Source organism: Neovison vison, chromosome 6 (assembly GCF_020171115.1).
Source record: "Neovison vison isolate M4711 chromosome 6, ASM_NN_V1, whole genome shotgun sequence".
Taxonomy (NCBI): Eukaryota; Metazoa; Chordata; class Mammalia; order Carnivora; family Mustelidae; genus Neogale; species Neogale vison.
Window position 1 is genome coordinate 172592366 of NC_058096.1, and position 13491 is coordinate 172605856.

The 13491-nt window shown below is 43.0% G+C and overlaps 1 protein-coding gene and 1 pseudogene across 2 annotated transcripts; one reads left to right on the forward strand and one right to left on the reverse strand.

The window, feature by feature from the left end:
* Positions 1-710: 710 nt before the first annotated feature.
* VHL (von Hippel-Lindau tumor suppressor) lies at positions 711-8077 on the reverse strand. 2 transcript variants are annotated; one of them, XM_044253015.1, is made up of 3 exons: positions 7738-8077; positions 5636-5758; positions 711-2928 (listed from the first exon to the last, which is right to left on the reverse strand). In XM_044253015.1, exons 1-3 carry the CDS (start codon positions 8075-8077, stop codon positions 2732-2734), a joined length of 660 nt encoding a protein of 219 aa, XP_044108950.1. In that variant the 3' UTR covers positions 711-2731. The 2 variants fall into 2 exon arrangements, with proteins under 2 accessions (XP_044108950.1, XP_044108951.1); XM_044253016.1 differs by lacking the exon at positions 5636-5758.
* A 4728-nt stretch (positions 8078-12805) lies between these two features.
* Positions 12806-13231, forward strand: LOC122910179 (annotated as a pseudogene).
* The last annotated feature ends 260 nt before the right edge of the window (positions 13232-13491 follow it).

The window sequence follows — 13491 nt, forward strand, 5'->3', positions numbered from 1 at the left end:
TTCATTTTTTTTTTTTTTAAAGATTTTATTTATTTATTTGAGAGAGAGAGACAGTGAGAGAGAGCATGAGCGAGGAGAAGGTCAGAGAGCGAAGCAGACTCCCCATGGAGCTGGGAGCCTGATGTGGGACTCGATCCCGGGACTCCAGGATCACGCCCTGAGCCGGAGGCAGTCGTCCAACCAACTGCGCCACCCAGGCGTCCCTATGGTATTTCATTTTTACATGAAAAATGAAGCTAAAAGAAACAATGTTCTAAAAAACAAATAAACAAACAAACAAAATGGGGCGCCTAGGTGGCTCAGTGGGTTAAGTCTCTGCCTTCTGCTCAGGTCATGATCTCAGGGTCCTGGGATCAAGCCCTGCATTGGGCTCTCTCCTCAGCAAGGAGCCTGCTTCCTCCTCTCTCTGACTGCCTCTCTGCCTACTTCTAATCTCTGTCTGTCAAATAAATAAATAAAATTTTAAAAAATAAATAAATAAAAGAAACCCAGGGTTGGAAAGAAAAGGGCCTGAGCATGAAGACAGTTGCTTGAGTCTGCAATGTCCCTTCCCACATAAGCCTTTACAGAAACACAGGTGTCTCACAACAGAGCCACACAGAGACATACCAAACTTATTTCTTTAGCTCAGCACCATTTAACGTATTCAAGAACAGCTTTTCGGTTTTTTGTTTTTTTTTTTAACTCAAAACAGGAAACATTACAGTCTCTTAGGAGCAATACATTTAATACAGTCATAAGATCTTAAATGAAAAATATATATTATCCATGCTACAGGTTTTCAATCCTCCTTGAACAACCCAAAAAAACACAGAACTCAAACTGCAGTTTTCACAGGATGAACACGAATCTCATTTGGACACAAAGACAGGTTAAAAAAAAAATTTAAACCAATGTTGAACAAATCCAGCTACAGCAGACTTCCTGACATTCCCCCATCCCATCCCACCCTTGAATACACACTGCTGCCTTCCTTCCCACCTAGCAGCTCAGTAACCCATCAGACACAGAGACGTGTGTCACTGATTACTACAGCATGCCTAAAAAACAAAGGCCAATTTATTAACTGAATGTTGAAAGAGGGGATTAAGATGAGGTGAAACAAAATCTAGGGGAAACTGTGGGGCACTGTCTTACTTCACGCTGATTTCAGAGCACAGGAATTGTGCTCAAAGGTTAATATAGGAACTAAAGATACCAAGAAATATCCCACTGTTCATAAAAGGAAGACTGCACTAATGTCTACAAAGAGCTTATAATACCATGGGAAGATATTTAAATTATAAAATTATAACTAAGAAGGTAGAATACAAAACTGTATATTCAGTACGATCTCAACTATGTAAAACCAAACCAACCACAGCATGCCCTAAAAAGGCCAAAAGTTCAAAATGTTTTGGGACTCTATTCAAGTAGTGTAGCTACAGTGATCTTTTTTTCCTTTTACTTTATTGTCTTTACCAAAATTTTCTTTACTGGGGGGATTTTTTTTTTTTTTTAACTATCTGTTACCAAAAAAGAAAGCCTGATAGAAGTACTGAATTTGAGTTAAACAATTTAAGTCCAGCCTAGAAGAAAGGATTTGTACATTTATAAAATTATAAAACATTTCAGGCTACTCCCTGAATCCACTGTGTGTTATGAGTAACTTCCAAGAGGTGGAGGGCTTCTGCCTCTTCTCCAGCCAGGTACAAAGTGTCATCAGATCCTGCCTGATGAAAAATGCTGAAATAGGACCCTTGCAAGTCCAGATGAGCCCGTAAGTGACTCCCCTTAGTGGTCCCCACTGCCCCAACACCACTGGCCCATGGTTAAAACACCAGCAGCATTTAAAAAAAAAAAAATGCTAAGCCAAACAGAAATGTAGTGGATTTACCAAAAAGTAACAGAAATACCCACACTTAGCAAAAATCTATTTACAGTACAGTAGCAGCTCCTTAATACTAGAACTAAACAAAAGGATAGCTATTCTCTCCTATCTTCTGTGCAGATGTCAAGTTTCAAAAAGCAATCATCACAATAACTGTAGAAAGCTATTCCTGGTTTAGAAAGAAATAAAATAGAACTACAATAACAGTGGACAGAGAAAAGCACAAAATTTAGAAAGTTATAAAAAGTGCTTTCTATAAAAGTGATTCCCTTTAAAACATTTGTTTACTGTATATAATGTAAGGTCCCCACTTCCCCACCCCCCAAGAAAGGGCAAAACCTCCAAACACTTTCTACCAAAGTATCTACTGGTTTGTTCATTCAACAAACAGTGACTGAAGGCTCATAATGTGTGAGGCACTAGGGTCTCAAAGAGGAGACAGACTTGTCCCTGCCTCAAGGACATCTCTGTCTTCTCAAAGTGGGAGGTGGACACATCACCAACCACAACAGAGCAATTAAAAGCAGATGCCACTGCTTTCTTACAATTAAAGAATAGCTGCAATTCTTATTGAATTACTTACACAAAAGTCCTTATACAGAAACTTTCCTGACTTACTAGGAAGCAAAAATGCAACCACTAGATGAATACTTCTAGAAGGGGCAGGCCTTAAATTACATTTTGTGATATTTGCCCCTAAACATCACAATGCCTCCTGAAGTCAGTTAACTTTCCTATAAGCAATGGAGGATTTTTTACTCTGAGAATGAGACACCTTAAATCTGAGAATAAGTGACCAGTCCTAAATGTAGATCAAGACTAGTTAGTACCATCAAAGGCTGAAACTCAGGAGTGCAAATTTCATTTAAAATCCTCAGTCTCCCCTTCCAGCCGTTGATTTTCAAAATGCTCCTGTGTCAGCCGCTCCAGGTCTTTCCTTACATTTGGGTGGTCCTCCAGATCTTCATAGAGTGATCTCACGATGTCCAGTCTCCTGTAATTCTCGGGCTTGACTAGGCTTCGGACAACCTGGAGGCACCGTTCTTTCAGTGTATACACTGTAAATGCAGAAAACCAAATCCTCAGCAGCAGACTCAAGCCTTGGGACAAGGGAGGAGCAAGAGGCTTTGCCAACCACAGCAATTCCATTTACTATATACAGACCTCACTTTGGGCTAAAAAAGTGAGGGCCTGTGTGTGGCAGAGAGTAACATGATGGCCCTAATGCACATCTCCGTGGTATGCAGGACTTCGTGTAGTAACTTCCCCTTACAAGTGTGTTGTTTGTGATGTGCTTTAACTAAATGAATGTGGGTGACATAACAGACACTGTGCCAATTCTGAACCTAACATTTAAGAAGCCCTGGCAACTTCCACTTTTACGCTCAGGAGCCCTGAGATACCCACAAGAGGAACAAGCGCTGAGAATGCATAGGAGAGAGGCCCAGACCAGCCAACCTGCCAGCAGTCAGCCACACCAATGACCGCCAATGAGCAGAATAACCACCTGCCTGAGCTCAGCCTAGACTGTAGAATTATGAATAAGAAAGAAGTTGTTAGTTTGGGGGTAGCTGTCACAAAGCAATAGATAACCAAAACAGTTTGTAACTGAATTTTGAGGAACTCCAGTTCTATTTTATTTTATTTTTTAAAGATTTTATTTATTTATTTGACAGAGATCACAAGCAGGCACAGAGGCAGTTGGAGAGAGAGGAAGGGAAGCAGGCTCACTGCTGAGCAGAGAGCCCGATGCGGGCCTTGATCCCAGGACCTTGGAATCATGACCTGAGCCGAAGGCAGAGGCTTAACCCACTGAGCCACCCAGGGCCCTTCGGTTCTATTTTAAACTCACTGGGGAATTTACTCTTTAAGGGCATCCTATAAGCCAAAAGTTACATTTATCAATTTAACTTATCAACTCATCAATTTTTGTACACCTGCTTCCTTAAAACAGGATCCACATATATGTATCAGTTTGAACCTTATGAAGCTACAGGCATTTGGGTTTGTTTTGTTTGTTTTTAAGATTCTATTTTTAAGTAATCTCTATACCCAACCTGGGGCTCAAACTCACAAGCCTGAGATCAATAGCTACATGCTCCCAGGTACCCTTGTATTTGAGGTTTTTTAATCCACAAGAACATCAGTTTCTTTAGGTTCAACCTAATAAAATCAACTGAGTTTTAAACGAATGGTAAACTATGATGTTAATTTTCAATTCGGTGATTTTTTTTTTAACCTGTTTGGCACTCAGCTTGAGTGGGTTAAATAACATTAAAAGATACAACACTAGGGACACCTGGGTGGCTCAGTCTGTTAAGCATCTGCTTTCAGCTCAGGTCATGGTTCCAGGGTCCTGGGATCTCTGCTCAGCAAGGAGATTGCTTCTCCCTCTCCCTCAACCTGCTATTCTGCTTGCTTGTTCTCTCTCTCTCTCTGTGTCAAATAAATAAATAAGTAAATCTTTATTTATTTATTTTTTTTAACGATTTTATTTATTTATTTGACAGACAGAGATCACAAGTAGGCAGAGAGTCAGGCAGAGAGAGGAGGAAGCAGGTCCCCTGATGCGCAGAGAGCCCGATGCAGGGCTCGATCCCAGGACTCTGAGACCATGACCTGAGCTGAAAGCAGAGGCCTTAACCCACTGAGCCACCCAGGCACCCCAATAAATAAATATTAAAAAAAAAAAAAAAAAAAAGGAAAAGAAAAAAAAGAAGATACAACACAAGAAGCTGTGGTATCTCATCCTCTATACCTTATTCTTCTCCTAAGACTCCAGGGCATAATTCTGTTCTAAGGCCTGGTAAACAAAATGTATTCATAATTCTACAATCAAGTATTTTATTCACTTATTTATTTTTTAAATTTTTTAAGTAACGTCTACCCCCAATGTGGGGCTCGAACTCACAACCTTGAGATCAGGAGTCACATATTCTACCAATTGAGCCAGCCAGGGACCTCTACAATCAGATATCTTAATTTACCCCACCTCTGACAGCCCAAGAGCTTCTGAGAAACCACAATATCTTTGTTCAAATATCTTTGTTGCATTTCTCACTGCGTCTGCCTGCCTCTCTGCCTGCTTGTGTGTACTCTCTCTCTCTGGCAAATAAATAAAAAATCTTTAAAAAAAAAAAAGCATACAAATAAATCTGTTACTTTTTTTTTTTTTTAAAGATTTTATTTAATTATTTGACAGAGAGAGATCACAAGTAGGCAGAGAGGCAGGCAGAAAGAGAGAGGAGGAAGCAGGCTCCCCGCTAAGCAGAGAGCCCGATGCGGGACTCGATCCCAGGACCCTGAGATCATGACCTGAGCCGAAGGCAGTGGCCTAACCCACTGAGCCACCCAGGCGCCCAAATTTGTTACATTTTATTTGTGGTGGAGAACAAGACACAGAAAGGTTGGATAACTTGGCTAGAATCCAGTAAAAGCCAATAAAGTTTTGGCTCCTTCAAATGGCTTATTCTCTACTTACTACAACTGCCTTATCTTTTTATTTATTCTTTTTACTTATTTATATTAATTTTTTAAGTAATCTCTATACCCAACATGGGGCTTGAACTCATGACCCTGAGATCAAGAGTCACATGTTCTACTGACTGCCTCTGGCTTGGTCATGATCCCAGGGTCCTAGGAGCCTGCTCTTTGCTCAGCAGGGAGCCTGCTTCTCCCTCTGCCACCCCCCATGCCTGTGCTCTTTCTCTCTGACAAATAAATAAAATCTTAAAAAAAAAAAAAGGTAAAATGGAACATCAGTACCTGGCAGTGTGATGTTGGCAAAAATAGGCTGTCCATCAACATTGAGAGATGGCACAAAGAGCTCAGTCTGGTTAACCAGAAGGCCATCATATGTCCCTGCATCTCTGAAGAGCCAAAGGTGACCTGTTAAAACAAGCAGAGGCTGTTATGTAGCCACACACCCACTTCCTTCATCTTCCCGGATTGCCACAGAAGTACTTGACTCTCATTCTGCTTAAATATCACACAAAGCCCTTCCAATATTATCCTACTCAATCCTCACAAGAAAAGGCCAAGCAACTTGCTCAAGGAAACAGCGACAGTAAGGGGGAAAAAAGCATGTACTTGAGGCTCCAAATACCATGCCTTTCCTGCAACCCCATGGTCAAAAAGCAAAGTTCATGAATTGCAAATCACACCAAACATGGCAAACTAAAAGAAAGAACTTCACCAACTCCTTACATCTGTGCTTCTCAAGATCAAGAAGGTGCAAAAACATCATGTTAACAAAAAGAAACCAGACAAAAGGGTACATTCTGTAGGAAAAGACGCAGCTAATCTATGGTGTGAAAAATCAAAAGAATGGTTGCCTCTGGAAGAGAGGGCATTGAGTGAAAAGGGGCAGGACGGAACTTTCTAAAGTGATGGAAATGTTCTAATCTAGAATTCGATCTAGGTGTGCTATATTTGTCAAAAATACATCAAACTCTAAGATCTGTGCATTTAACTGCATGTGTATTATACCTGAATTTAAGAAACAAATACATCATATTGGGGGGGAGGGGAAGAGGGCAGGGAAGAAGGGAGCCCCCCTCCCCCCACCTAACTTTCTATTAAGGGAGGTAGAGACTGTCTGAATAAACACATCATTAAAAATGAATTAATTAGCTAATTAATTAAATAATCATGTGTTCCTGGGGCACAAACTTACTTGATTTGTTGGGAAAACTTAAGAAATGTAAAGTGGTAAATATTTTTTTATTATGGTAAAACATACATTTTTACAGTTTACATACAGTTCAGTGACATTAAGTAGATTCAAAGAGGAATTTTTAAAGAAATTTTATATTAAACCAGGCACAGTTAAGTTTTGGAGAATACAAAATTCACAATTTCTTGGATAAAATAGGACACTACAGAAATGTTAGCCCCTGGGAGAATTGTGTTCTCCCTCTTTTAATAACAAGGTAAGTCTGGTGTAAAAATTTGAAGATTTCTGAGTAGACTCCTCTCAAGGCAAAAGGATCCACTGGGATCCTGCCAGGATGGCTGTGAAAATTAACCAAGTACGATTTCTCTTTTTTGAAAGCTATGGGAAGATTACTGCCTCCTTAGGTTTAAGGCCCCGGTAGCCCTCATTATTACAACAGCATCCTAACTGGCTCCTTGGCAGCAGTCTTCCCTCTCCAAACCACTGTGCAACTCGTGGGAGCTTTTCGGTATTAAAATCTGGCATTGTCATTTCCCTGCTTAAAAATTCCATGGCTCCTCTCTCCCCAGAAGAAAAACCATCTTTCAGGCTTCCCCTCCCGAGACTGCAGGTGTTGTTAGCCCCCGCGGTTCCCTCTGGCTACAACTCTCAACTCCTCGGTCTTGGGTCGATCAGCCCCTCTGCACCGGGCGGGCCCCCCTTTCTTCTGCTCTGGGGTGCTCGAAGTGGAACGACACATCCCGTCCCTTCACCGGGCAAGAGCCTGCTCCAAGCCCCCACCTTCCGCCGTGCTCCGTCCCTCTAGCAGCCGCTGGGACACTGACTAGTTAGCTGTGTGTGCACTCGCCCGTCCCCGCCCCCGGACTGTGCTCTCCCTGAAGGCTGGGACCCTACGCGGAACTGGCCCACTGGGGACATTAGAGAACCTGAGACTCTCCCATTCACGGACTGAACTAATGGGCATTAGATAGGGAGCATTTTTAGTGGCAAATACGCGTATAAGGAGGGGAAAGTCACCTCAGGAAAATTACTCAGTACTACAGAGAACAAGGTGCCACTCTCACTAGCAGCGTCAACCTGGATCTGTCACAGCCTGTCAGGGGCACGAGCAGGCGCTCGCTGCGCCCTGGGACAAAGCGGGAGGCGCGGTCCGCCTGGGCCCGCCCGGCCAGGGCGACCCCCGTCCGCCTACCTCGGTAGCTGTGGATGCGGCGGCCCGTGCCCGGCTGCAGCGTCGGGTAGGGCTGCGGCTCGCCGTCGAAGTTGAGCCACACCGGCAGCACGACGCGCGGGCTGCGGTTGCAGAAGATGACCTGCGACGGCTCGCAGGAGTTCACCGAGCGCAGCACCGGACGCGGCTGCACGGCCTCCATCTCCTCCTGGGCGCCCGGCTCCTCCGGATCAGACTCTTCCGGCCCGGACTCCTCCGCGCCCGACTCCTCCCCGCCGTCCTCTTCAGGACCCACCTCCTCGGCGCCCACCTCCTCCGCACCCGCCTCGGCCTCTTCCACGTTCCCTGCCTTCCGGGGCATTACCTACCGGAGCTTAGGCAACCCCAGCCTCGCCGACTCCGGATTTGCGGGCCTCACGGGGCGGAGCTGGGCGTGCGTGCGCGCGCGTCCCCGTATGCGTGCGTGCGCGTCCCCGCAAGAGCGCGAGCTGCTTTCGCGCGCTCTCGGTCAGGGACAGAATACTGTGGCAGAAATGGCGGGCTTGAAATCCTGGGGCAGTGCGGGTGCGATCTCCAGCCTTTGGAACCAAGCATCCAGGAAGTGGAGGCTGGTGTCAGGGCATTTCATCCGCGCTTTTCCTCTATAAAATGGATTTGTTTTCCCCCTTGCACTAATAAGATTTTTTAAAATTTTTATTTATTTGACAGAGAGATCACAAGTAAGCAGAGAGGCAGGCAGAGAGAGAGAGGGAAGCAGGCTCCCCGCTAAGCAGAGAGCCCGATGTGGGGTTCGATTCCCAGGACCCTGAGACCATGACCCCAACAGAAGGCAGAGGCTCAACCCACTGAACCAACCAGGCGCCCCACCAATAAGTTTTTGATGCAGCATTTCCTTAACTTCACTTGGTCTCTCTCTTTTTTTTTTTTTTTTATTTTTTAAAGATTTTATTTATTTATTTGACAGACAGAGATCACAAGTAGGCAGAGAGGCAGGCAGAAAGAGAGGGGGAAGCAGGCTCCCCACTTGAGCAGGAGCCGGATGCCGGGCTCTATTCCAGGACCCTGGAATCATGACCTGAGCCCAAGGTAGAGGCTTTAACCCACTGAGCCACCCAGGCACCCTACATTCGGTCTCTTGATACCTTCGTTTTGCCGTATTCTCCCTACCATACAAGCTATTATTTATATAATAATTTTCTCATTCATTTTTGTCGCCATTTTGGGTCACAAAACTCGAATTTTGTGCAAAAGAGTATAATAAAGTCAAAATTTCCCTCTCGTTCTAGTTTCCCCCAGCCACCCAGGAATAGTCCACGGAAGCAAGTACTACCACCAATTTTTTGTAGTTCCCTTTTTCTTTCTTTTTTAAAGATTTTATTTATTTATTTGAGAGAGGAGAGAGGTCAGCGGGAGAAGCAGACTCCCTGCTGAGCAGGAGCCCCATGTGGGACTTGATCCTGAGACTCCAGGATCATGACCTGAGCCAAAGGCAGTCGCTTAACCAACTAAGCCACCCAGCTGCCCTGTACTTCCTTTTAAAGGTATTCTGTACGCACAGGAAACAGTTAAACAAGTTTAAGAACTTTTTTAAAAAATATTTTATTTATTTATTTGACAGACAGAGATCACAAGTAGGCAGAGAGGCAGGCAGAGAGAGAGGAGGAAGCAGGCTCCCTGCTGAGCAGAGAGCCCCGATGTGGGGCTCTATTCCAGGACCCTGGGATCATGACCTGAGCTGAAGGCAGAGGCTTTAACCCACTGAGCCACCCAGGCGCCCCATGTTTAGGAAATTTTATATTACTACCATCAGTGGAAATGCACTTTCATTTTTCACAGAAGAGTACAGTGGAACTTTAAAAGGAAATTAAACAACAATTATTAAATTTAATCTATAGTCTATTAAAAGCCCTGAGACTGCACTTCTTTGGTTCTACCGGTTTAGCCAAGTGTTATATATTAAATGCCAAGTATTAGTTGTCACACCAAGTTTTTCTGGACATAGAGGATTAAAGGAAATTGAAAGGAGACTAACACATGACACTGCAGTGGGGGTGCCCTCTGAAATTCACACCCACCTGGGTTCTCATTCTGCTTGTAGCTTCAGATATGTATTACTGGGCAAAATTCTTTAAACTCTCTGAGACGTTGCTCATTTTTAGGAATTAGGTGACAAAACTGTGGACAAGTCTTAAGTGGAAAGTGGGAAGTGACTAGCACATAGTAAGCACTCAACATATAGCAGCGGTTAATATTATCAAGATAAATTAAACACACTGTCTCTGTCCTGAAAACTCTCACAGGCTACTGGGAAAGCATACAAGACATATTGTTACAGTATGATATTGGTTGTAAAAGAGAAAGGTGTAAAGTGGTTTGTTGGGCTAGGCTTCCCGGAAGAGTTATATCTGGTATGAACTATGAAGAATGGATCTAAGAGTTTTCCTTTCCCATGTCCCATCAGACAAATAAATACCCACGTTGGATGTCAAATAAGGGCTCATAGACAGATTTCCCAATCCAGTTTGCTTCTCATTGACATTATATCCACTGCCTCCAAGCCCATGACTCCTACAGGCCTACCACTTCCTGAAAATCCACCAGGAGCCCCAAGCCAAAGAGGGACTTAATTTGAGCTTAGAGCCCAGCACTATGGCCCCAACATTTAAAAGAAATGCCAGAGGAAGAAGGGACAAGTAAACTTTTTTGTATCGTGTTTGGGTATACTCCTGGGGAAGCTGTTCTCAATCAAATCTGCAAAAACAGAAGAGGTTTAGATTTATGATTTTAGATGTACAGTGACCCATCTGAACAACCTCATTTGGGTTTCTCTGACTGCCTGACCGGAAAGACTGATGCAAACTGCTTCACAAAACATCTTGGAAAATGCCAACCCCCTTAAAGTGAGGGAAAGCTTATTTAGAATACAGAAATGAATAAAAATATAGGGGGGAAAACCTATAAAATTTTATGTGTAGTGTGATAACCTTTATGCAAAATACATGTAATTACTTCCCCACCTCCATCTTCTAGATGTAGTTTTATTACCTTTGTAATGAAAACAACTAAATCAGTTCTTCCTTGCCCCCAGGCTTATTGAGATATAATTTACCTAAAAAAGAGAATTTACCAGTTCTCTTTTTTAAGTTTCAGGGCTCCTGGGTGGCTCAGTGGGTTAAAGCCTCTGACTTCGGCTCGGGTCATGATCCCAGAGTCCTGGGATCGAGCCCCGCATCCGGCTCTCTGCTCAGCAGGGATCCTGCTTCCTCTTCCCTCTCTCTCTGCCTGCCTCTCTGCCTACTTGTGAGCTCTATCTGTCAAATAAAATAAATAAAATCTTTTAAAAAAAATAAATAAATATAAATAAATAAATATTTTAAAGTTTATTTATTTATTTTAAAGATTTTATTTGACAGAGAGAGTGCGACTGAGCGTGTGCACAAGCAGAATTACATTTTAATCTACATTTACTGAATCATTCTATTTTCTTTTTTTTAAACCATAATGTTTAATCCTTATAACAAAACCAAGGTGTTGGGGCACCTGGGTGGCTCAGTGGGTTAAAGCCTCTGCCTTCGGCTCAGGTCATGATCCAGCGTCCTGGGATCGAGCCCCGCATCGGGCTCTCTGCTCCTCGGAGAGCCTGCTTCCTCCTCTCTCTTCCTGCCAGCTTCTTTGCCTACTTGTGATCTGTCTGTCAAATAAATAAATAAAATCTTTAAAAACAAAACAAAACTGAGGTGTTGTTAGGTTACTTATTTGGACTCAAACTGTAAGAAGACTAGGTTTCAGAGGGGTTAAATATGCTCAGATTTGTTAAATTCAAATTGTTCTCAGTCATCTTGTCATAATAAAAAATTAGTTGGAGTTCGTTTTCTTCTTCTGAGGTTAGACATAGGGAAGCTATCCACTGGTGCCTCTCTTCCTTTCCGATGACCAAGAAAGAATTCTTGAGACGTCTTTGGTGCAAAATGGTCGTTTATTAAACATGGGGACAGGACCCCTGGGCAGGAAGAGCTACTGCCCTGGGGTCTTGACAAGTGGCTGATTATATACTCAGGAGTTGGGGAGGTGAGGACAAAGGGGGTGTTCAGAAGGACTACCATATGCTAACGAAGACTCTCAGGATACTGGAGGCCTGGTTATTGTCAAGCCAAGGCTGTTTATCCCTCTAATGAGGCACTAACATGAAGACAGTTGGGAGCTTCCTGGAGGAATGTTACATTTTTCCTATCCTACATCCTTGTCAATGGGCTGCATGTTCAAAAAATATTTAATTTTATATACATTTCCTTCTGCCTCAGCCTCCCTCAATGTTATGGAGGGGAGGGAGATGTTAGGGCTTCAGGAAACTGAGTTATCAGTGTCTGGAAGTTAGGCTATTGATAAGCAAACTTCCTTCTAAATCATAGCATATTTGTAAACTGATTGTGATCTCTACAAGTTAACTATTTGTTTTTCTTTTAGGGCAGCCAAGAGTGCCTGAGAAGTGTCACATATATTCCATGGGGGGGTGGGGTTGCAGGGTGTCAGCTTCTGCTTTGAACTCAGCTTGCCTTCTGTTTCCTCATCATTAAGACTTCTGAAGAAGGAGAATTCTGAAGGACTTTCATATTTTCTAATGTGAGTGAGAAATAAGCTAAATAAGACAAATCCTCTCTCAGCCAGCCATAAGAACCTTCAAGAGAACCTCTTTATTATACTTGGAAATATTTTCTACCCTGTAATTTGGTTTAATTTGCATATTTATTTTTTAAAAAAGCTGAAAAGTAACAGGTTTGAGCATAAATGGATTATAAACGTCTTGATAATAAAGCAGTTTTCAATCTCTTGAAAAACTAAACTTGACCTTGATTTCAGAAGCAGGAAAAAATCGGGAACTGATGTCTTTGGCATTAGAGATGTACCAACTTCTGTTATGTTGCTCTTGTTACCCAGTACTTTTTTCTACCTTTATTTCATGAACCTGAAACCATGTTTGTAAAGAGTATTTGTTACTATAGGCCACGCTGAGTGGGACAGAAAGTGTCTTTTCATCTCCAGGCTCCTTTCTAGCATTTGCACTCGGTTTCATACTGTTGCATACAACAGTATGCACACTCTCTCAGGTCCCTCTTCCAAGATTACCAAGAAAAGAAGCAATAATGGTGGTGTCAAAAAGAGCCATGGCCACAGGCAGGCTATATGCTACACCAACCGTGCCCTTTGTGTACCCAAGGACAAGGCCATTAAAAAGTTTGTTATTCAGAACATAGTAGAGGCCGCCAAGGTCAGGGACATTTCTAAAGCAAGTGTCTTCGATGCCTATGTGCTTCCCAAGCTGTATGTGAAACTACATTATTGCAGAAGTTATGCCATTCACAGCAAGGTAGTCAGGAATCACTCTCATGAAGCACCAAAGAATCCAGCCTAAGTCAGGATGCCACCCCGATTTAGACCCATGGGTACTGCCCCACAACTTCTACCAAAGCCCATGTAAGGAGCTAAGTCCTTAAGAACTAAAGAAAAGCTGTTCTCCGGGGCGGGGGGGGGAGGGGGCGATGGCCTTTATACTTCATACAGCAAAAAAAGAAAACATTTGTTGAAACTTGGCTTTGGAGAATGTGAATTGGGACTTAAGTTGGCAGTTTGCAGGCAGCTGGTATCATCAGTAACTGTACAAAAATACAGCTGCTTTCTAAAGGCAGGTGTGGGTGTCAACTAGATCATACAACAAGAAAATCAGATTAATTTAGGACTCTCAGGTTTATTTTCTGAAGAAAAGCTAACCTGCACATG